Source organism: Gopherus evgoodei, chromosome 12, assembly GCF_007399415.2.
Source record: "Gopherus evgoodei ecotype Sinaloan lineage chromosome 12, rGopEvg1_v1.p, whole genome shotgun sequence".
In the NCBI taxonomy this organism is placed as follows: domain Eukaryota; kingdom Metazoa; phylum Chordata; order Testudines; family Testudinidae; genus Gopherus; species Gopherus evgoodei.
Window position 1 is genome coordinate 14,049,201 of NC_044333.1, and position 23,700 is coordinate 14,072,900.

Consider the following 23,700-nt stretch of genomic DNA (forward strand, 5'->3'; position numbering starts at 1 on the left):
TAGCATCACCAAGTTGCCGTGATGGACACTTGACAAAATTACCGGACTTAGTGATAGACATTAGCAGGGGGCAGGAAGGGGTTCTGGGCTGAGGTGGGGGTTGGGGTGCAGGGGGGTGAGGGCTCCGTCAGAGGGTACAGGCTCTGGGATGGGACTGGGTATGGCTGCCCTGCAGCTCCCGTTGGTCATGGTTCCTGGCCAATGGGCTGGGAACTGTGGAGTCAACTCTTGGGGTGAGGGGGCAGAACCTGGTCATCGCTTGGGTGGCTCCCCCTCCCGGCTCTTGCTGGCAGAGGCACGGCCAGGCCGTTCTACAGGTACACTGCCTCCATCCGCAGGCACTGCCCTCCGCAGCTCCCATTGGTCGCAGTTCCCAGCCAATGAGCTGGGAGCCGTAGAGTTAGCGCTCAGGGAGGGGGAATGGAGGTACCGTGCAGAGCCGCCGGGCTGCTCCTCTACCAGCAACAGCAGGGATGGGGAGCCGCCTGTGAGCATCCCCCACGGACCTCAAAATTTTTGCCGTGAACACTTGTGGCCGTGTATGGACAGGTTGCCAACCCCACGACAGAGCTGTACTATGGTTTGTCTAGCCATGTCCCACCCTGGGCGTGGGGTGTGTTTTTTAAGGTAATGGGGCTGCCACCCATCCTGCTCTATGCAGACTGGTGCCCCCTTTCCTTGGGGCAGGTCCCAGTCCCCAGATCACGTGGGGGCCCATGAGATGCCATCCCATGCCAGGGTGCCTTTCTCTCAGAGATTTGAGCACAGGAGTGTAGCTGGCTACCCCAAGGGCTAGTCTCAGTCCTGATCCTGCTAAGGGCCAGATGCTTCCCACAGATACATAGATAACACTGGACTCAAATGGGAATTGCACTCCTCTGCCTGAAGGGAGAGTGTAGCTTTAAGATACGCATGGGCTCTCGCCTTGCATACATACACCAGCATGTTTTCCCCTAAGGTTACCTATTCTTGCTAGCACTGGTGCAGGTAGGAGTGCAGGTGTGGGCAAGGTGCTGGTGTCTCCCAGAGTTTCAAACACACTCCAACCCAGACTGGCGTAGTCTAGATCACTCAAGGGTTACACTGATGGCTGTTAGCATATAAGCTCTTTTGTTAGCCTGAGATAGAATTTTGGGTTTGATTTTTCTGATACTTTTATATTTTATACTACTAATATGTGTGAAGAACAAAGACACTGATTGTTCCAATTCCACAACCAGATGGGTCTTTTAGTACAATGAGAAAAGATAAGGGATAGAGCTAAAGTGTTACAGGTCTGGTAGGAATGTAATATATGAGCATACACACGAAGGCTGCCTGGTTCTTTTCTCAATTCAAGGTCAAGCAACCAATTGGGAGGGGATGGGGGGGAAGGTATAAAACACTAAAAGGCCAAAGAATTGCCTGTCTCTGACCATAGCACAACTACCCCTCCCATGGGATACAAAACAGGTGGGATAAAGATCCTAGACTCATGATCCTCCAAAATGGAACATGACCATAAGTTGTAAGGTGTGGGACCAAGGGCATCCATTGCAGGTATATTTGGGGCTGCTAAGAAGGAGGAGGTGGGAAATGAGGAACGGGGACACAGGCAAGGTTCTGGGAAGGGAGACACGAGGTAAACGCTCTGAGGCATCAGGGCTGGGAACGGAAAACTGGGAAACAGACTCCACCGGCATGTAGAGCTCTGGATATGCTAGCTTGGAACTAACCCCAATAAACTTTGCATTGTCTGCACTTTGGACTTCTGATCTTCTGCTTTCTGTCTGCATGATGAGAACCAGGGGAGGGGGTGAAGGGAAAGTCCTCCAACAGTGGCTGGATAGCCTGTCTACTCTGGGGCTCCTGCCATTGATATCGCCAGTAGGACTGCAACCAGAGGGAGAAGGCTAGAAACCGCTTCTGTGTCAGTTCCCAGATTCCTAATGTTGGGACAATGATATTTACCTAGTTACCTCATACAGGGTGGCTGCAAAATGTAGTGAATGTTTGCAAAGTATTTTGAAGGCAAACCCCTGTATAAGTGTGTGCTTGTTATTTATTTGTATAGCATTAGCAATTAGAGGACCCAAGTGCATTACTTACCAGTTACTGCAGAATGTGCCAATGCACTGAGACAGTGAAAAACAAACAAAACACCTCAACATCATAAAATCTAGAAAAGTGTGAAAGAATATTGGACCATGTCTCTATGCTCACTCCTAAAAAAGGCACTGTTTCTTGGGGAAAAAGATAAATGGCGACCCCAGTACAGTGTAAACAGTTACCTCTGATGTATGGCTAGAAGAAGAATGCAGGGTGTAAGGAATTTACAAATTTGTGGCTCAGAGATATGTGTGTGTTTGTTTTTCCCTAAATTATGCTAAAAATGGCCAGTATTTTCAAATGGAAGTGCCTAAAGTTAGGCATTTAAATCCTTACTTAGCTAAATAAGTATCCTAATTTTCAGAGGTGCTGAGTACGTATGGCTCCTATTGACTTCAATAAAAATTGCACCTTTTAGCCTTGCTGAAAATTAGATTACTAATTTAGGTACCTAACGGCAGTTTAGGGGTAACCCCATCTGCCACTATGAACCATATCCAAGCTGAATGGGCTGAAGTGGATCAGGAGTCCACTTGCACATTCTTTTTGCAGAATTGGGCCATAAACAAGTATTTAGCTTTAAGCAATCATGTCTGGCAATTTTTGTCCTTGTGTGCAAATTATAAATCTGTATGTAAATTTCTTTGTAATATTTGTCAAGTACAAATAGTGCTAAAACAATTCCGTAAACTCAGTGCTACAGATTACAAAGCTACTATTTTCTGCAGTATAAGTAGCGCTCTGGAAACTTCATGATTTTATGCTAAAACTCAAAAATTATGTTAGTTAATCACAATATTTCTAATTTTCTTCTTCCAATTGTGAAGTTTGTGCTTCATTTCCAAGGACAGGAACTAAGTAATAATCAAGTAACCATTATCCTTTATAGGGTAAACTATTATGGGGGCAAAAAACAGAGTTGATGGGGTGCAGGATACAATGGAGGAAAGTGTGTGTGTCTTCCTATTAGTCCTAGGGCAGGGTCTATACCAGGGGTAGGCAACCTATGGCATGGGTGCCGAAGGCAGCACGCGAGCTGATTTTCAGTGGCACTCACACTGCCCAGGTCCTGGCCACGGATCTGGGGGGCCCTGCGTTTTTAACTTAATTTTAAATGAAGGTTCTTAAACATTTTTAAAACCTTATTTACTTTACATACAACAATAGTTTAGTTATATATTATAGACTTATAGAAGGAGACTTTCTAAAAACGTTAAAATGTATTACTGGCACGCGAAACCTTAAATCAGAGTGAATAAAAGAAGACTCAGCACACCACTTCTGAAAGGTTGCCGAGCCCTGGTCTATACTTAAAACAGACCATAGGTGTGTTTCTTTTCAGGCCCTGTAGACAAGCAAATCTTAGTAGTCTTTTGGTTAACCATTTTAGCTACTTAGGAGAAGGGTGAAATAACTAAAGAAAATAAAGAAAGAGAAAAATCTAGTTGCTTACACAAAAAGTCAACAGCCTCGCCTTCGTCATTCATTCAAACAGACCACTCATACAAAGGAATTCTCTGTCTGTTTGGAAAACAAACAAATAACTAGACACTGAATGAATTTGAAACACCAGAAATTAGTTATCTAGATGCCAAACCCTTCTCTTAAAACATAAAGAGCCTGATGGCACATTACACATGGAATTTGTTTTTCTCCCTTGTTCAGGGGAAACAAAATCTTCTCTCATCCTGTTCTGAGATGTTACAACACCACAGTGGTGCAGCTGTGCCCTGCAGCACTTCATTGAAGACGCTACTGCACCTCTACCCCGATATAATGCGACCCAATATAACATGAATTTGGATATAACGTGGTAAAGCAGTGCTCCGGGGGGCAGGGCTGCGCGCTCTGGCAGATCAAAGCAAGTTCGATATAACACAGTTTAACCTATAAGGTGGTAAGATTTTTTTGGCTCCCGAGGACAGCGTTATATCGGGGTAGAGGTGTACATTGATGAGAGATGTAGTTAATCCACCTCCATGACAGATAGTAGCTATGCCAACTGGAGAAGCTCTCTCTAGAACTACATTTCTAAACTATAAATACAATTGCTTTATTGTAACAAGATTGTGATACACTCTCATCAGATTTGATCAGTTAAATTGATGCCTTCCAATTATGTAATTTGGAGATCTCTGGGAGGCAAAACTCCCATTGACTTTAATGAGAGTTTTGTTTGAGCAAGCAGTTTATGATTGGGCACTGAGTTAGTATTCAACAAATAACCTTGACGTGTTTCTTTGGGGAATTGCTCTTTGGGTGTCATGTTTCAGAGGAAAGATGATGTATATCAATGGTCATTAAAGACATCAGTGCACTTCTTGCAAGAGTGATGTGTTAGAACAAATATAAACCAGTACTGCAGGGCAGAGGGTGACAGCACTGGTGTTTGATTTGGAGGAAGTTACTTGCTTTTCAGAAGGAAAACACAGCTTTGGGGTAAAATGGACAAATGGTTCTCAGAACGCTTCCAGGTCATGTAGTTACTCTTTTCAAAGTGGTGTTAATCTTCAAGCAGTGATACTTGCTAATTCTAGCTCAGTCTCTACACTTCCCAAGACATTTCTGGACTCACTATTAGTTTTCAGAAAACCTACCATGAGGGTATGCAAATTGGAAACACTGACCCCTGCACAAGGCTTCCTGTCTTATTTTATGTTGATTCAGCGTTGGTCAAAATTTGTGGACAGCACCAAAACTGGAGAGGATGTAAACCCACAGAAAAATAGAACCAAACTGCAAAATAACCTGGAGAAGTTAGAGCAGTGTGACTCCGCAGACAATGAAGTTCTAGTATTATTCTTTCATGTGTCTAAGCATTCTGTTTGCCTCATAGAAGATGCAAGATCAGGATTAGGAGATGAGGTGTCCATAAGAGGCTCTGTTTTAAGAAGTGATCCTTAGTATGCAAATGTTTGAGAACCACTTGAGGAAAACTAAATGAGAAGTAATGAGGCCTTGAAAGGCAATATAAGCAGGAACACCCTCCATTTCTCTTAGGCCATTCACAATGGGGAACACAGCAGAATGCTCTACCTGTTGATGCCTTAAGCTTCCTGCTATAAACAGTAGAAATCAATGAGCTTTGGATCAGATACTTAAGATGGATGGAAGTCTTTCCATTGATTTCATTGTGCTTTGTATCAGACCTTGAAAAAAAAATTAATCTACAGCCCTTTCTAAAATAAATTATAGGAGCTGTACTGTAGAAAGGAGTATGTATGGTATACTATGATTCAATCTGGCATAATGTTAAAACTGAAAGTTTTTAATGTCCCCTGAGTCATACATTTGGGGCAGGAGGTCTTACTATAATGAGTCTGTCATTATAGTGAATCTGTCATTACCTTTTTCTTATTCATTTTATGTGATGTAATTATCGTTCATTCTAGTCTCACAGTTTAAGTTGCAGATGGAAAAGGATTTAATATGAATTTTGTTATCCACAGATAAACCATGTCTGCGCCAGCTGATGAAACTGCAGGAGACCTGCCTGTGAGAGATGTAGGTCTAAATTTAGCTGGAATTGGAGGATTACAAGGTTTGTACCAGTTGTATTTATTACAGTGACAGACTTTGATTAGTGACTTTGTTGGCTTCCTTCTAAAAATGTTCCTGATATTCATACTTGTGAAAATTAAGTTCAGATAATATTCAGAGTCTGGGTTAAATTCACAAAGATGAAAGATAATTCAGAGTTCATTGTACTATTTATATAGAGCTCAGGCCTACAAGGTGCTGAGCATCTGCAAGTTCATTGAGCCATATCCAGTTTATCGACTGATGTTAGTGCGAGCAGAAGCTGTCCCACTGAACATGGGAGCAGAAGGCACTCAGCATCTCTGAGAAGATGCTGTGCTTCTCTTAGAATCAGATCCATTGTATGTACTGACGTCTACTGTGTTGAGGCTTATTTCATAGATTAGTGTGAATTTCCTGGACTTTATCAGTTAATGTTTTTTATAGTTTTGTATGAATAAATTCCCTTTGCTTTTAAAAAGCAACTCTGTCCAATCTATATAAAAATTACTACTTAGATTGTGTGTGTACATATGAAGTGCTGTGAATCAGTTAAGCTATTTCCCCTTTATCATCCATTAGCTACCCAGTTTGACATGTCATTTGTATGGGTATTCTATCCAAAGGATTGGAAAGCATTAAAGAGATTAGAAAATATGAGTTTATGATCATCATTTGGCAGACAGTCTTGGCCAAGTGTTGAACATGAAACTATATTAAACTCATTTTTTAAAACTGACTAGGTTTCAAAATGATGATGTTCCTTTGGGAATCATGAAAGTAATTTGCTGTGATTTTGTTTCTGCTTGTTAGAATCATCAGCTGCCCAGAGTGTGAAAGCTCGGCAAGCTGTCTCACGAATTAGTCGCGAGGAGCTAGAAGACCGTTTCCTGCGTTTGCATGATGAAAACATCTTACTTAAGCAACATGCTCATAAGCAAGAAGATAAAATTAAAAGGTTTGAATCTTCTAATTTTTTTTAAACCAAAATCAAATTTGGAGAATATGTTCTTGTAAACCTTGATCATCAACAAATCAAAATCATGTAAAGTGGAGTAATAAAGCCTGTCAGAGTGGTCTGTGAAATCCTTAGTACTCCTAATACAGCCCATAGAACTTTTGCAGTGCAATGTTGTGTTATGTACATTCCCCTCTCTGACCTTACTCCACTGAGCTGATTTCGAGTCAGAAACAGATCATGACACCTGAAATAGGAGGCGTCCTGGCACTACCTTTTCAGTTCCCAGGCATGAACTGCTCCCTTACTGTCATAAGCATGGTAGGCCTGTAGATCTTTAAATTCTGAGGAAATAGAGAAGTAGGAAACCAAAAAGGAGGTGGGGGGAGGAGTGGAAAGGAGAAAAGAAAAACGATCAACATTTTCAAGATAAGGAGAAAGTGCATGCTGTCTTTCAAAAACCTTTTCATAGTTAGGCCAGTACCAAGTTTGGTTGGGGGAGGAGGGGCAAGAGGATTACAAAGGAGTAAAGATTTGGTGCCACATGTAGTGATTGGGGTCTTATATATTGCTAGATAAATATTGAGCAATAGGCTATTTACATGCAAATATGAAAGAGGAGAAAAGAAAATGGAGGAAGAGAGGAAAGCTACAGACTGAAGAAAAGTAAACAAATTAGGCCTCAGAAGGACTTAAATAAAGAGCAAATGGAGAAGTATGAGATGGGTGGGAGTGTATGTGTTTGTGTATTTAAAAACTTTATATAACATTTCTAATTTAGTGCTATTTGTGCTAGGATAGAGAAAACAATTGTGTCTCACCCTCGATTTTGAACATGTACTTCTAAACAGATACATTTTTACTTTTCTGTTGAATGTATTGCAATAGTCCCTTGTTTAAAGTGCTTTGCTTCATGTTACTTTAAAACATGGAATTTTGCTCATGAAAACATCTCTTCCATTTCTCAGTCCCATTTAACAAGTGTATTCTCTATTGGAGCTACTCTGGATTCTGTCTGAAACGAGATGACTCAGATTTTTTTTTCTGACAACTCATGATGTCATATAGTTGTATTAGCATACGATAATATGGATGATCTCATCTGTTTAGGTATGTATCCTCTGGAAGAGCCTCTCAAATGTTTTTATAGTGTGGACCACACCTTAATAGAGAGAGTGTTTTTTCGACCTGCTGCTCTCTCACTTGTCATTGCACAGATCACTTCCCCTCTCATTTGTAAACCTATAACATCTTTTGGCCACTACAGAAACTGGATACCTGTAAAACTACTGGAAAAGTGTTTGTGGATTTTTAGCTTCTCTTAATTCAATTTAGCAGCTGGGAGCCAGGAGCAGAGCTGGCACAGTGCGATCAACCAGCTTGCCATGGGCTGCTGGTGTTCCACAGATCACAGTTTAGGAATCTCCTATTTATAGAAACCATCTCTTGCGTACTGTCAGTTATGTCTAGTTTGTATATACAAAGTACTTTTTTGATATAGAAGAATGTAAACCATCCACACCCCCTCAGTGTGAGGTGAATCCTGTCTCCTTCTCTATGGGATGTAGTGTATCTGTGTGGTGAAGCAGGTTTTGTGAGTCTGTACAGATTGGTGTACCCATCTGCCATGCACATCTTGGAGTCCATCTCCACTGGGGCTTTCATTATGCTGTTGAGTGGAGACAAAACTCCTAAAGGCATCCAAGAGGTTGAAAAAACAGGTTGTAGAGGCACAAGCAGGGCCTGGAGACTTCATCCCACATTTGGGACAGTCCATATGCAGCAGGTCTTCCCATTTTTACTCATCCTTTTAAAAGTGGCCAGACTGGTGCATTCTGCATGTTTTCCTCATATCTGCAGAGGAGTAGCTGTTCAATATCTTAAAAATCTTTAATTAGATCTAAATATGCCACCTTTTAGGCTCTTTAAGAGTTTTATTGTTTTTGTAGTATGGGACAGAATAAAAAGGATCTATCTAGCTCAGTCTGTACAAGTCATTATTTTACATATTTGCATTGTAACTTTCCCCAGAGCATCTAGTACTGATTGCTGTAAGGTACTTGTTCAGATGGATCACTAGTGTCCTTTTGTGTAGAAATTTCCATGTTCGAGACCAATGAAAGAAGCATTCTTGACTGCCTAAACTCACCCAGTGTGCCTGTAATTGGCCACCTGAGTCATAATGCAGTGGATGCACTAATTGGCATTTTAAATAAATAAAATCAAACCCTCAGTGCGTTGTCTCTGTTGTCTGTGAGGAAGAAGTCTTAACTAATTCAGCTGTGAATTTCTTCCCAATGCTGGAGTCCTTGGAGCGAAAAGTGTAGATTGAATGTGCAGTAGAAATATATATATCAGAAAACTGCTTGCAGGCAGTTCTGTGACATCCCAAATCTACTTTGAATTATTTTTTGTTGTTTCACTTTTGTTCTTTTAAGTAAAAGCTTCTGTCTGTACCCATGCTAAAGTAAAACAAACTCCTTTAAACAAATGAAGTGTGTCTTTGTTTTCAATCTCCTGTCTGGGCCTCTGCAAAAATAGATTCCCTATAAACTAGATACAGCTCTTAAAGATGTGCGACCAATTTTGTAAAGTCTTGAACTTGTCTCCCTCATCAAAGCCACCTTTTCTTTCTTTCTATGCCAAGTTTTTTCTGTTCACTGCTGGGCATGTTTTATGTTCTTGCATATTACATCACCCCCATGTGCCCTCTCTGTCTTTTGTTCTGGCTTACCAATGTTTATCAAAACTAAAAGAAATCAAAGGTACAACTCTTGAGATGCCAAAAGCAAAATTTGTATCCTTTTAAAGACAGATGAAAACCACACTTCCTGTATCTAATTATATCCCACAGCTGATCATTACTTCTCTTAGCACATTGGTACTACATGCTAAATATAAAATTTAGCATGGCAACATGAACTATTAAGATTCTTTTTCTGAGGAGCTTTTTAGGCATGCTCACCTATACTTTTTAGCATTTTTAGAACTGAAATGTGATTTAAAATCCTCTAGTGAAAGTGGAAACAATACATCACTGAAATGCTGCATATTATTAATATGTGTTCAATAGTTTAATGTCTTGTGAAACTGTAGTTTTTATACATTGCCCCACCACATCCCCAATCTGTGACTGTACTTAACAGAATACAGAATTCCTCTATAAGGTCATGCGTTAAAAATTATATTGAAGGAGCATATGGAGTAAATATGTGTCCTCTCTTTACTAACCTTAAATGATAAGCCTTAGGAAACTGTTATTTGTCAGTGCTATAAAGCAGATTGCTGCCCAGTGGTTTCAATTATCTTCAAAGGGTTCTTCACAGGCAGTAATAGTTGTATCAAAACCTGCAATTTATTATTCAGGTTTTATGCTGAAGTCTTCACAGTGATTATGTTCTTTTCAACACAATGGTTTTTATGCTGACTTTTCACATTCTTTTTCATCTTTTTATTATTTCCCCAGAATGGCCACCAAGTTAATTCGGCTTGTTAATGACAAGAAAAGATCTGAGCAGATTGGTGGTGGCCCCAAGCGGTTGGGCCAGGATGTAGAACTTGAAGAAATGATTGAGCAGCTGCAAGGGAAAGTTCGTGAGCTCGAGAAACAAAATGAAGGCATCCGCAAGAGACTCATTTCAACCAAACAGCAGCTCCAAGTTCAAGGCCATCGGCACACTCCATACAGCCATGTTCAATCTCGCATTAACACTGGTCTCAGAAAAGTGAATGAGGCTGTCGCCATCCAAGATCACACAAGGAAAGGTATAATTAAAATTATGTGCTAACAACTTTTAAGAGACAATATCCCGATTAGCTCTTCACCTAAGAAGTAGTTACATATATGGTCAGTCACATGCTAATTTCTGGTCTTTAGCTCTTTTGTGGATAGAGGTTCCTTCAGGAAGTGTTACAAGAAAGTGAGCTGTTCTCCCCTTTTTAATTTATTTTACTCTTTGTGCCAATCATTATGTCTTGTTCATGTTGTATGTCTTCACCTGAGAAGCCATGATGGTATTGGCAATTTGAAAACAGTTTCAGGTACAATCATTATCAAACATAGGATACTCTTTTGAAAACAAACAAACAAAACCAAACCTACGGTTTTAACATATTCATGTAAATTAAAATCTCTGTAAATGTTAAGGGCTCATGTAAAAACTTAAGTATATGAAAAGTTGGCTAGCACTAACACATTTTAAAAGGTATACATCTTCAATTTTTCACATATTTTTCCTTGTTCAGTTTTTGGGCTAGGCTGTACTCTCCGATACATGCGTGCATGAAATTGCAAATCTTTGAAAAATCTATTATACATATGTAGGTTCTGGAAGTTATATGGTGAGATAGAATCATAGTTAATGCAAGTTTTTACATTCAAGACTTGCCGTTGACTACAATAGGAGTAGAATTGGCACTCATTTTCAATCTTGTATTTGGGGTAATTAAATTATATAAGAGAGTTCAATTATATATGTTACATTTTTATAAGGAGAAAGTTTGTGAAGGGATTTGTGTTTAAATAGTTTATTGTATCTATCCAAATAACTTGCAAAAAAGCTTGTCATGCATCTGACGAAGTGGGTATTCACCCACGAAAGCTTATGCTCCAATATATCTGTTAGTCTTTAAGGTGCCACGGGACTCGTTGCTTTTTGTAAAAAATAGTCATATGGGGCCAGATCCAAAACCCACTGAATCAGCTGGAGACTCTCCATTAACTTCTGTGAGTTTTCTGTCAGACTCATAGTCAGGTACACTGCATTTTTGTCTTTTGTCTTTTTTTTTTTTTCTTCACATTTTCAGTTTCTCCATAAAGAAAATATCCCACACTCTTGCAAACATTCATTCAGCTGGGAAAGCACATTGAGATTATTAGTTACTATGACACTTTGACCTGCCAAAAAAAAAAATAATTCTGACACTTTTAGACAGGCAATGAAAAGTAATAGGCTTTTGCATTTTACTCTCCTAATGTTTATATGGTGTGAAATTTTTAATACCCAATAACTGTGTTCTTTCAGCCTTTGTGATGTCGTGAATTACACATTAGACATTTCAGTTAGGCTGCCTCTACAATGCTGTAGTTAAAGGTGGTGCAAGGACAGAAAACTAGGAATGCTCCGACACACTCTCTAAATGGTCTTCAGCTTGGAAGAGCAAAGTTTTGTGGCCTAGACCTATTCTTGCAAAATTATTTCAGATATATTATTAAGCAGATGTTCTTTCTATTTGTTTCACGTCTCTCTGTGTTGCAGTTAAAGATTCTCTTCTTGTCTATAAAAAAAAAATCTGATAACTGTAATGTCTTGGCTAATATTCTGCTTATCAATAAAGTAGATTTTGTTCTCCAAGGCAGTAGGTGAGCATTGCCTGCTGTATTTGCATACCTAATTGTAGCACTATCAGTTTCTGACTACAGTGACTCCTTTTTCTTTCTGTGTAAAGCATTTTGGGATATCTTAAGTATGAAAGGAGCCCTGGTTTTTGCTTTGTTTGCGTTTATACGTTTTAGTCTTATGGGGGAGAAAATACAACCATGGCAGCTAAAATTGGCATACATGTACTTTGTGGAAAGATTCAGATATTCTGTTCTCCTGCATGACAATCTTACAAAGATGTATTTTATTACAAAAAAGAAAACATACTCTTCTTCTTATGATATTGCCTCTGCAGAGCCCTACTGTAGAAGTTATGTGGCTGGCAGTGTTAGGCCTGACAGGAGTCTGCACATTTATAAATCCTTTCTTTTAGGGTGTTTCTACACAGCAGTTGGGAGGGTGCTTTCCAGCCTGGGTAGACAAATGTGTGCTAAACATGGCAGAGTGGCCATGGCGACACAGGCAGCAGCTCAGGCTAACTACCTGAGTACAGTCTTGCCCAAATGCCTGGATATGGGTGGCCAGCCCAAGCTACCACCATGGCCACACAGTATTTTTAGCACACTAGCTTGAGCAGAATTAGTGCATGTCTGCATACACTGGGAAGCACCCTGGCAGGTGCTCTGTAGACATACTCACAGGTTAAGGATTCACTTGTATGGTTAGTTGAATCTGGTGTACAAAGCAAGTGCTTAGAGCTTGAGTATGGTAGTGTTTCCTTCTCATCAAGTCAGAGTCTCTGTACTGTGGTGTTCACCATCAAAAAATGTCTTGAATGTTGTCTAAGCTTTCTCTTTAGATAGTGTTAGGCATGGATACCAGTCTGGATTGGGGAACACATCTAAGATCTTTGACTATGTGTGGACTTTGGAGACTTCAGGAAACAAAGAATCATTAACTTGCTAGAACTGTGGGCTGTCAGGCTGGATCTCATATTTTTTCTTATAGATCAAAGGGGAACCAGTGCACCTTTTCAGAGACAATATGGTTGCTTAAACAGACAAGGGAGAACTTGATTGCCTCTTTTGTGTCAGGATGCAAGGTATCTATAGGAATGAATCACTTTATCTCGAGTGTGCCTGTCTGCTATGCACCTGGCAGGCCCACAAACATCTAAAAGAACTAGATAAATTCCTAGAGGATAGGTCCATCAATGGCTATTGACCAAAATGGGCAGGGATGATGTCTCTAGCCTCCTAGCTAGAAGCTGGGAGTGGGTGACAGGAGATGTATCATTTGATAATTACCTGTTCTTTTCATTCCCTCTGAAGCACCTGACATTGGCCACTGTTGGAAGACAGGATACTGGCTTAAATGGAGCTTTGGTCTGGCCCAGTATGGCCGTTCTTATGACTACTTGAGTCAGAAAGGTGTGGCTCAGTACAAGTAGTCATTCAAATCCTGAGTGGCTTTTCTGATATTTCACCACCTAGAGAGATAACGTGTGTGAGGTAATATCTTTTATTGGAACAATTTCTGTTGGTGAGAGAGACAAACTTTCAAGCTTACACATTAACTTTTGTGCTATTAGAATAATAAAAATCCAACCAGGAATGCTCTGAATATGAAGAATGATTAGCTACTCTTGGAATAACTGAGCTGCTTAGAAAGTCAAACAGATGATTTGTAACGCTTGGAAATACATAAAAGATCAAATTATTTTAGTTCAAAGGCTGCCTAAGTAGGTAAGACTGTGCATATAGTTCATTTTATGATCTTGCTGGTGTTCCTATGTATTGAACATCTCAGAGCTCACTCATCTAGAGCAGTGTTTCCCAAACTTGGGACGCTGCTTGTTTAGGGAAAGCCCTGGTGGGTCAGGTCAGTTTGTGTACCTGCTGCGTCCACAGGTTTGGCCGATCATGGCTCCCACTGACTGCGGTTCGCTGCTCGAGGCCAATGGGGGCTGCTGGAAGTGGTGTGGGCCGAGAGACGTACTGGCCACCGCTTCCCGCAGCTCCCATTGGCCCGGAACGGTGAACCACGGCCAGTGGGAGCCATGATTGGATGTGGCAGGTAAACAAGCCGGCCCAGCCCCCCAGGGACTTTCCCTACACAAGCGGCATCCCAAATTTGGAAAACACTGATCTAGAGGGATGGCAGCCTCAGTGGCATGAGAATTCAGTGTGCTCTTGTCTGAAGTCTGAAAAGCAGATGTATAGAGTTCTGTTTACGTCAGGGGTCGGCAACCTTTCAGAAGCGGTGTGCCGAGTCTTCATTTATTCACTCTAATTTAAGGTTTTGCATGCCAGTAATACATTTTAATGTTTTTACAAAGTCTCTTTCTATAAGTCTATAATATATAACTAAACTATTGTTGTATGTAAAGTAAATAAGGTTTTTAAAATGTTTAAGAAGCTTCATTTAAAATTAAATTAAAATGCAGAGCGCCCCTGAGCGGTGGCCAGAACCCGGGCAGTGTGAGTGCCACTGCAAATCAGCTTGCATGCTGCCTTCGGCACCAGTGCCATAGGTTGCCTACCCCTCGTTTACGCATTAGCAAATCCCTAATCTCTTGATGCTGCAATAAGATTAGATGCTGGATTTGGGAGGACTGTTCAACTAGCCTAGCAGCGCTCTTCAGGGAGGTTAAATCTAGCTAGCCCGTTTCAATGGAGCTTTGTAGAGGCATAGTCATGAAGGAGAAGGAGTTACACTGGCCATCTTTCTTTTCCTGCTTTGGAGCCCAGATCTAAATAGAGTTTCTGGAGGTAAAGAGGAACTGAAAGACCTTTAAAACTGATTGGGATACTTATACCATCTGTCAGTGCAATGTAAGACTTGAGGAAATTATTTGGACCCCTAAGTACAAACTACTAATCATGGTCCTGTGACTGCTAAGCTAGGTACATGATTTCCCCAGTATGGCTCCATGGAGATGATCCAATCAGAGAACAAGAATAGTTACTAGGCAGTAACCACTTCTTAAATTACCATTACTGTTAAGTCTCCTTGCACTGCTGCGGCATTTATGTTCTTTGCTTGTTAAATTACAATAAATACCTTCTAGAAGACCCATATCAAAGCCTATTGATAACCTCTCCCTGTAACTGTGCATGCTGTGTTGTCCTTACTGGAATTTTGTTACCTGAACTGTGTGGTGCATGTTCTGAATTTATACATAGCATTCTGTTGTGTATTTGGTATAAAAGTACCCATTCTGATATCTATATAGTAATTATAGATATTTATATTGTGTAAGGATTTTTCCCCTTGTGTTAAATATCTTTTTCATTAACTTCAGTCTCAGAAATATGCCTCTCTGTTTTCTTTATTTTTAGGAATGAGATTTCAAGATGTAGAACTGAGATGCCCCCAACCCATGCTCCCAAGATACGGACATAGTTTGCTTGAAGAAGCAAGGGCTGAGATAAGAAATTTGTATGATATTTGTATTCCTTAATTTTCTATAATATACAATTATTAGTATATGTGACATTATTGAGAAAAAACACTATTTGCAACCATCAAGGTGTTTTACAGAGCTTTCACTCCAACAAAAAATGGGGCCTTAGGATCTGGCATTGATTGTATTGGCATCAGCAACGCTTCACTAGAGATTTAGAAATGGAAAGTATAAGGATCCCTTATCAAATTGCATTGGGCAGAGAAATTTAATACAGTAAAATGTTTGTACTCTAGATGGAATTTGGTCAGGTTTTAACACCTTTACTCATGCAAAATTTGCCTTGGAATCTTTTTATGACTCTGAGTGGCCAGAACATTGGTTTTTATGTTTCATTCAAAAACCAGCACGTCTTGCAAGCACAGTGCGCCTTATCCCCGTGCTAGGCTATTGGGGTTAACACTGACAGAAGGAAGAAAGTTACCTATGAAATTATTACCAACACACTTCTTGAAGCACCTGGGTTTTATTCTAGAGATCTCCCATCGAAGTGGTGACCTAACTTAGATGTTGCTTAACTGATGAAGTATGAAGATTCATAGTCCAAGCGCGTGGACCAGTTTCTGTACTGTGTGTCTTGGAAGATGCAGCCTGCGGAATGGAGGTGGCAAAACTGGCTTTAAGGGTATGTCTACGCAGCAAAGAAAAACCTGCAACTGGCCCATGCCAGCAGACTTGGGCTGTGGTGCTGTTTTGTTGCTGTGTAGACTTCTGGGCTTGGGGAGTCTCCCACCTCGCCAGCTATGGATGTCTAGTTGCTCTGTAGACATACTGTGAGTCATCTTTGCATTTCATAGGTTCCAGGCTCCTCTTCGATTCAATGTGGCGCGCACTCTAAGTTAGACTTGGAGCACAGAGAACCTCTGGTACATCCATGCCTTGAGGGCTGTGTTATCCAAGGGTGGGGGTGGGGGAGAGGAAACATGTAGCAAAAGTAGTTAATTTTTAACTTAAAGTTACAGAACTCTGTTATATTATTTCTCTGCCTTAAAACTTACCAGTAACTATTCTAGTTTTCTGAGGTCTTCTCTCGTGGCGTGAATGGTGAGCATAGTTTTCTCAAGATGCAACATATACTTTTTCTAGAGTTAATAGCAACTATATCTAACGTACAAAAAATTGTATAGTGGAAGATACTATTAATAAAGACATACAGGGTAGCTACACATAGTACTACCTATGTAATTGCAATGTGAAAAAATATGAGGTTACTTTGCCAAGAAACATTCCAGATCTGGATGTTTGTCTACTAAGATGATTCTCAAAGTTACTAATACACCATTTTTTGATTAAGATGATGTGCTGATCTGCTCATCTTTCAGGACAAACTCAGATCTGGGTGGAACTCACCTGAAATATCACTTCATCAGAATAAATTCCACTGCTTGTAAATGTTAGTAATTTTGATGCAGATTGCCTAAATTGCACTGTACACCACCATATAATCCAAAAGAAAAGGTTAAAAATGGAGTTCCCTGTTTTAGTCCATTGAGGATTTGTTAATCTTCTTATGCCTGGAGGTGAAGTTTTCCTGCCCCCAAACCTTCTGGTAACAGAAAATTAAGAACAGGACACACTTAATATGCCATGTAAATAAATCAGGTGTGATATGACATAGTAGCTTGTTCATACTAAACAAACAAACTTAATTTAAGCCATCTAATATATGCGGTTTTAAAGATGTTATGAAGGGTTTAGCTATTGTAATTGAAAATGTTGCTAATATTTGATCATCTAATTTTTTTGGACTATTTGCATCCCCCTACATGAACTACTTATGCGCTAATGATCTTCATGATAAATAAAATTCTAGAAGTTTAAGTTAGCACCTTTGTTCAAATGGGTGAGGAGATATCATCCAGGAATGTAACTTCACACAGGATACTTTTTTCTGCTTTCCTTTCAGTGTCTAATTTTTATTTTTCTTATTTAAAAAACAAAACAAAACCTCTAAACACAAGCTGCTTTGTTAACTTGTAGGGAAAACGTGATTGAGTCACAAAAGGGACAGATTGAAGAATTGGAGCACACTGGAGAGGTACTAAGGAGTCAGATAAGAAAGAAGGAAAAAGAGTTTGAAGAATCTGTTCTGCAACTGAAAGAGCAACAAGCAACAGGGCAAAGGTATTCTGAAAAATGGAAGCTTCCATATCACAAAGCCATAATGCCTTCTATATGTATTAGGGTGAAGCATTAGAAAGTTATGTCCTAATTCATATATCCTCCATATTTCTCAGAACAGTACAGGACATTTAGATAATGATTCTAGAAACAAATGAAGTTTGTTGTGCTTATTTCTTTTTGTGGTAATGCTGAGTACTAAGGCATTCAACTAAAGCCTTATCTGCCTGAGCCTGGCCAGTTAGTATGCTGAGGATAGATCCTGACCCTAAGTTTACACACAGGGCCAGATGTAGGGACAGGTAACCATCTGGGGTGCTGGGCTTGGGAGGTGCTGGGCTTGGGATGCTATTTTTGTTGTTAGAGATAAAAGGGAAAACAGAATGCTTGAAGTAAAATATTTTACAGATTCTAGCTTGTAATTTATCATCTTATGTGACCGGGATAAATCATGCATGCAAATCGTGAATCAAAGTTGTGAAATGGCTGCAAATGCAATAAAAAATTAGGTATTCAAAAGTTTAACAAATGGAGACGCTCTTTGGCTGGGAAGCCATTTGTTTTAGGGCAGTGGTCCCCAACCTTTTTCGTCTGGCAGGCGCCGGACGACGAGCCACCAAGGTCCGTGGCCTGCAGTTGAGCATCCGCCAAAATGCCGCCGAGAAGTGGTAATGCCTATTGACGTTGCTGCCGAAATGCCTCTGAAAATCAGTGGCATTTCGGCGGTGACTCCTCTGGATGATGCTGCTTCTTGGCGGCATTTTGGTGGATGCTCGTCTGCTGGACAGTACGCAGGTGCACACAGATGCCCTGGTGGGCGCCGCATTGGGGACCACTGTTTTAAGGCCAGCCCTGTTCACGCATATGATGATCTCAGTCAAATGAACATGAAGCTGTTAAATACAATAAAATGATGGCCTTCACAGATGTTTGAATGAATACAGCAGAACGTCCTTTGTAGGTATGCAGGGGAAGAAACTGAAGACTGTTGTATTCTTTCCTCTTTTTGCTACTTGTCATTTTTTCCCCCAACTTCTCTTTTTGTTTTTATTCCTATATGTTTCTCCTTCTATTTTTCCTAATTCGTCACTTTTCTTATCTTTCCCTTTCCTCTTCTATCCTCATCATCTGTCCTCCTTTTTTTTTTCTGTTATTCTCCACCCTCAAAACTTTCTTTTCTCCTTTGCATTATTTTTTTCTCACATTTGTTTCTAATTTCCTGTATTCTCATCCAGTTCTACCTCTGTGCTTATTTTTTATCTTCTTCCTGACTTTCCTAATGACTTACATCTCTCTTGTTTTGTTTAAACTTAATCTTTTGACTTTTTAGAACTGAATTGACACAAGAAATCTCTCTGCCAGCTCTGGGCTGAAAGTAGTAGTAATGTATCTTTTTAAGAGTTAGACAGGACAGATCTGTTGAGTGTTGTTACAGCTACACTCAACAGCACTTTGCTCTCCTTGTGTCTTCCTCCTGAATCTTAACTCACCCCCATTATCTATTTCTGCTTTTCATTAGAGTTCAATTTAGGGCTCACTATTCTTTTCCATGCAAGCAAAAATCCGGTTGACTTCGATGGAAGTTTGTGCAGACTTAATACTGGCAAACAAGGCCCTTAATTATACCATACATCGTTCTGGGCAGGGACCTTGGCGCTATGTGTCTGTACACATCAGTAGCACTATATATTTAATAAATGTTGATGTTGAATTATTTAGCATATCATAACTGATCTCAGTCTAAAACATCTTTCTTTTAAAACATAACGTGAATAGTTTAAAAGGGTATTAGCAATACTTCCACTTAGAAAAAAATCTGTATGTATTATGTATGTATTTTACCTTAACTGTAGAGATTCTAAATACATGCAATTTGTAATAGTACTGTAAATCAGGTACCAGTAACAATATTATATCTAGGTTTCCATTCTTGCCTGCGTAAAATTAGGTTTGAAATTCTGGGAGTATTTCCTAGATATCTGATTCCTTGTTCAAAACCGGGCCCTGTAATGTTAGAAATCTATATACAAGTACTTCCTGACATTTATGGCACATAATCTTTACAGAAAATATTATTGAAATTCCTTGCGGTTGTTGTTTAATTGACCAGTTTGGTTTGTCATCAACTTGACACAAACTTTTAGTCATCCCAAGCCTGTAATTGGTATGAAATAGGAACTAAAACACCCTTTTATTAAAATCATGGGTTTTTCCTGTTGTTGTGGCCCCTAAAATACTTAGATGTGATTTTTGCATATGTTCCACATAATCTTTTGTTAGCAAAACTCTTGTGTCCTTGCATCCTATATGTCTGTGGTTTTTAAACCAAATTCAATATAAAAAGTAAACAATATAATGCATGTAATTTGCCTGTTTGTAAAGGAGGTCCTACAGTAAATATAATAGAGTTCACTGTGAAATCACATGCACATGGATATTAAAAAGTAGAAAATTAAGTGTCCAATAAAACATATTAGAATTGTTACAAAATGTGTTAATAGTTAGACTTCACTATGTCCATGTAATGGTAGGGTGGGAGAAATAGCTAAAGGAATGCTAACCTAGTCAGCACAACAGTAAGGATTAGTCACTTCTGTTCCATAATTTCTAAATTGATCCCTAAATTTAAACGGTTTATGCAGTGCTCTTTATGTACATATTATGAAGGATGAATTGCAAGGATCCAGTAGCCTCAGTTCTATCCTTTCCAGATTTGATTATGGGTGCACATACCTTCACTCATCATCCTAAGAGTTTAGTTTTTCTTTCTCTCTCAGGAGCCCTACAGCTGTCATCTGACTTGCTAATATAGGAGGATAGTCTCATTCTGCACCATGATCCACCTGACAGCTTGAATTATAGGACTTAAATAAGTCTGGTCTTCTCTCTTCTCAGAAAGTTTAGAAAATACTATTGCAATACAGGAGGCTGTTGATATTAAAGTGCTGCTATCAGAAATTGTGGTGGTTTGGGCAGCTGGCAATGTCTCCTTGTTCTGCTTCCAGATCAAGTATTTTGGAATTTTATTATACCTCAAGTCCCCGCCTTGTCTTAAATTAGCATACATTTGGCTAGCATCTGGGTATATTAGTTTCCAAAGGCAGCTCAGGATTTACAGCAGGGAAGTCCTATGACCTTTGTTGTACAGGAAGTCAGATTAGATGATCTCTGTGGTCCCTTCTGGCCCTTTAATCTATAAATCTGTCTTTAGAAACCTGGTGATTGTGCGGTGCCTGAAGGGCCCAATGAGTGTGCTTCCAACAGTCTTTGAACCTGTCCCATCATGGGATCTCAGCTTGGCATTCACAAGATTTAAAGACACTTTGAGCCTTTAGGAAAAACAACTTTATGGTTAAAAAAGCATTTGTTATTGCAAGGCACTTGTAAAAAGTAAGTGAGCTACAGAATGTGATGACTGATCTTTCCTTCAATGAATATCATGAAGATAAGATCATTGCATGTACGTATTCCAGGCTCTTACCCAGTGTGGTAACTGAGTGTGACCTTAATCACACTATTAAATTCCTGGCCTTCATGTCAAACACTCATTTTCTTCCTCGAGAAACTCAGTGCCACATTTTAGATGTAAAGCAGACTCTTTTTATGTTGATTAGACTTGGAATTTTAAGAAGTCAGCTAAACATCTTGTGACTTTGAAAGTGCAATACAAGAGAACTAACAGATTCCAACCCATGCTATAGCTTCTTCACGTCATTCTAGAATTACCCTGGTTGCAGTACAAGAATAGACTGGACATAGGACCAGAAGTATAGCAAGGGGTTTGGCTAGTGTGTTCATGGTCCAGAAATCCTGGCTTGCACAGCAGCATGTAGACTTCAGTGTCAAAGCTAGTGTAAGTCAGAGCAGCCCTGTGGAATGCTCTAAATTTTACTGGGGACCACCCCAGTCCCCAGAGCAACCTGAAATCCAAGAATCGCAAAGGTGGTTTAAAGCCACTTTGACCTCCCTGTTCCACCCCATCCTGGACTTAGATTTTCTGTGCTGCACTTCAAGACAGGCACCGCACAGAACATAGACTAGTGTCCGTCCAAGTGGGTTAGACCAGGGGTTCTCAAACTGGGATTTGAGACCCCTCAGGGGAGTCACAAGATTATTACATGGGGGTCATGAGCTGTCAGCCTCCAACCCAAAGCTCACTTTGCCTCCAGCATTTATAATAGTGTTAAATATATTAAAAAGTTATTTTACTTTATAAGGGGGGTCGCACTCAGAGGCTTGCTAAATGAAAGGGGTCACCAGTACAAAACTTTGAGACCACTGGGTTAAACTATAAACTGAGGTGACTATTGTGGCACTCACTGGTATAGCTGCAGATACTGTGTTTCTTATAATTTCCATTAGAAGTTTTGTTTTGTTTTTTTTAAATTGGGCATATTACTTTGAGAAACTTGGCACATAGGTTATCAGACTGGTTAAATTTTTTAAACATAACATTTAATTTAATTTAGTTTGGTTGGTTTTAATTTAGAGATGGGCAAAACGTAATTACCTCATGGTTCGATGATTTCCACAGAACATAGTGCTCAAGCCAAAATGCTTTAATTCTGAACAATTACATTTTTGCAAGCAGCTAGTTCTTCACGTAACTCAATTGCTCTTGGTACTTTCCAAAAACATATTTTGAAGCAGCTCAGAAGCGCACTTGTGAAACAGATACTTGACAATGCCCTTCATCTGTCAGTATAGAAAAATATGTATTTTGTATATATAATAGCATTTTTTCTGCAACAGAACTTCAGGATCAGGCCTATTGAACACACACATTTAGGAGTATAGTACATTAAATTCTCTTGATTACAGTGTTTGCATTGTAGCAGTTCTGTTCCCAGATTAGAAGGAACAAACATGGTAGACCTAATATAGCATTGGGGATTTAGTAGAACTACACATGAGTAAAACTTTGCCAAATCAGACGCAGTGCAAACATAAACTTGTACTCACATTTCCATCTGACTTCTCACACCTGTCTTCTCAGGCTCACACTTGTTTGTGTGCCTGCAGATTAGGGATCTGCTGATTGTTGGATAGGCATTTATTTAGCTATGCACACATCGAAAATCACTATTTCTACATGCAAATACTGAGTTGGACTGAAAGCAGGAACGTAAATGTGCACGCAAAGATGCATGTTGTCCTGATTTTTGTGTGTGTGGTTCTAAATTGAAATGGTTAATATATAATTTGATATGTGAATTGAAATAGTTCTAGTTTCTCTTGTATCAACATCTGATAATGACAGTAATGTGATACTTAGAGTAAATGGTTGCTTTTTTTTTTCTTTTTTATTTGACCACCATTAAAAGAAATAAGAGATACAAAACAAAAACCCTATTAGAAGTGTTATGGACATGTCTTCAGCCAGTATATAGTTTTGTCATTTCAAATGTGTAGAAATGACAAAAGTATACACTGTGATGATATTATATTTTTTACTTCCATCATTAAGATTAACCTGAATAAATTTCTGGGGCATTGATGGGAGACTGATCCTGTTCTATTGAAAAGTATTGGCCAGTTCTCTTATTTCTCTTTCTTTACCTCTGAATAGAGAGGGAAGAGGTCCTGAAAGTTGTTTTCTGTTTGAACGCGGGCTAACAATATGGAAAGAGTTGAGAGCTGCTTGCTTAGCTGATATGGCAATAGGAGCTATCTTCAAGAAATATCCATTGGCTGCTGTCTCAGTGTTGTTACATTTGATAGTTTGCAGATCTCAGTGACATTAATGTAACTACAATGGAGCTATTCCTGATTTAATTTCACCTGTGTAATTGATATGCAAATGAGGAGAAAAAAGTAAGCCCATAATATTAAATGAACTCTCTTTATTTTCACTTGGAACTTTTTTGGGTGGGGGAGGAGGGCAAGTTATTTTGGGCCACATTTTCACTATAAAGCAGCATTAATATGTGCTCATATTTTGCTTCATATTAGACTTATGATCCCTTTGCATAAACTATTTCTGCTCAGACACAGAATAATTGGAATGAGGTACTGTGCTTTGTCCAGGTGACCATACATACACTATTCATAGGGACCATGTCAGTTTCTCCCTGACCACTGTCTCTTCCGCTGCTCTGTGATGTCAGTTGTGGAAGACCTGAGGAGTCATCTCTCCATGGTTTTATAGGAGAAGCAAAATAGGAAAGGCAGCTTCTGCCATGTGTTTCCACCACTGTTGTCAGTCTTTCAGGTGTGCATCCCGGTAC

The 23,700-nt window shown here is 39.6% G+C and overlaps 1 protein-coding gene across 1 annotated transcript in view; it reads left to right on the plus strand.

Annotated features, from left to right (window-relative positions):
- The window catches only part of RPGRIP1L (RPGRIP1 like), a 121,320-nt gene that overhangs the window by 651 nt on the left and 96,969 nt on the right, over nt 1-23,700 (plus strand). Inside the window, 5 exon segments of the mRNA XM_030582218.1 lie at nt 5,538-5,629; nt 6,421-6,565; nt 10,032-10,330; nt 15,228-15,327; nt 17,333-17,476. Coding sequence (XP_030438078.1) covers nt 5,545-5,629; nt 6,421-6,565; nt 10,032-10,330; nt 15,228-15,327; nt 17,333-17,476 — 773 coding nt within the window. The 5' untranslated portion in view covers nt 5,538-5,544.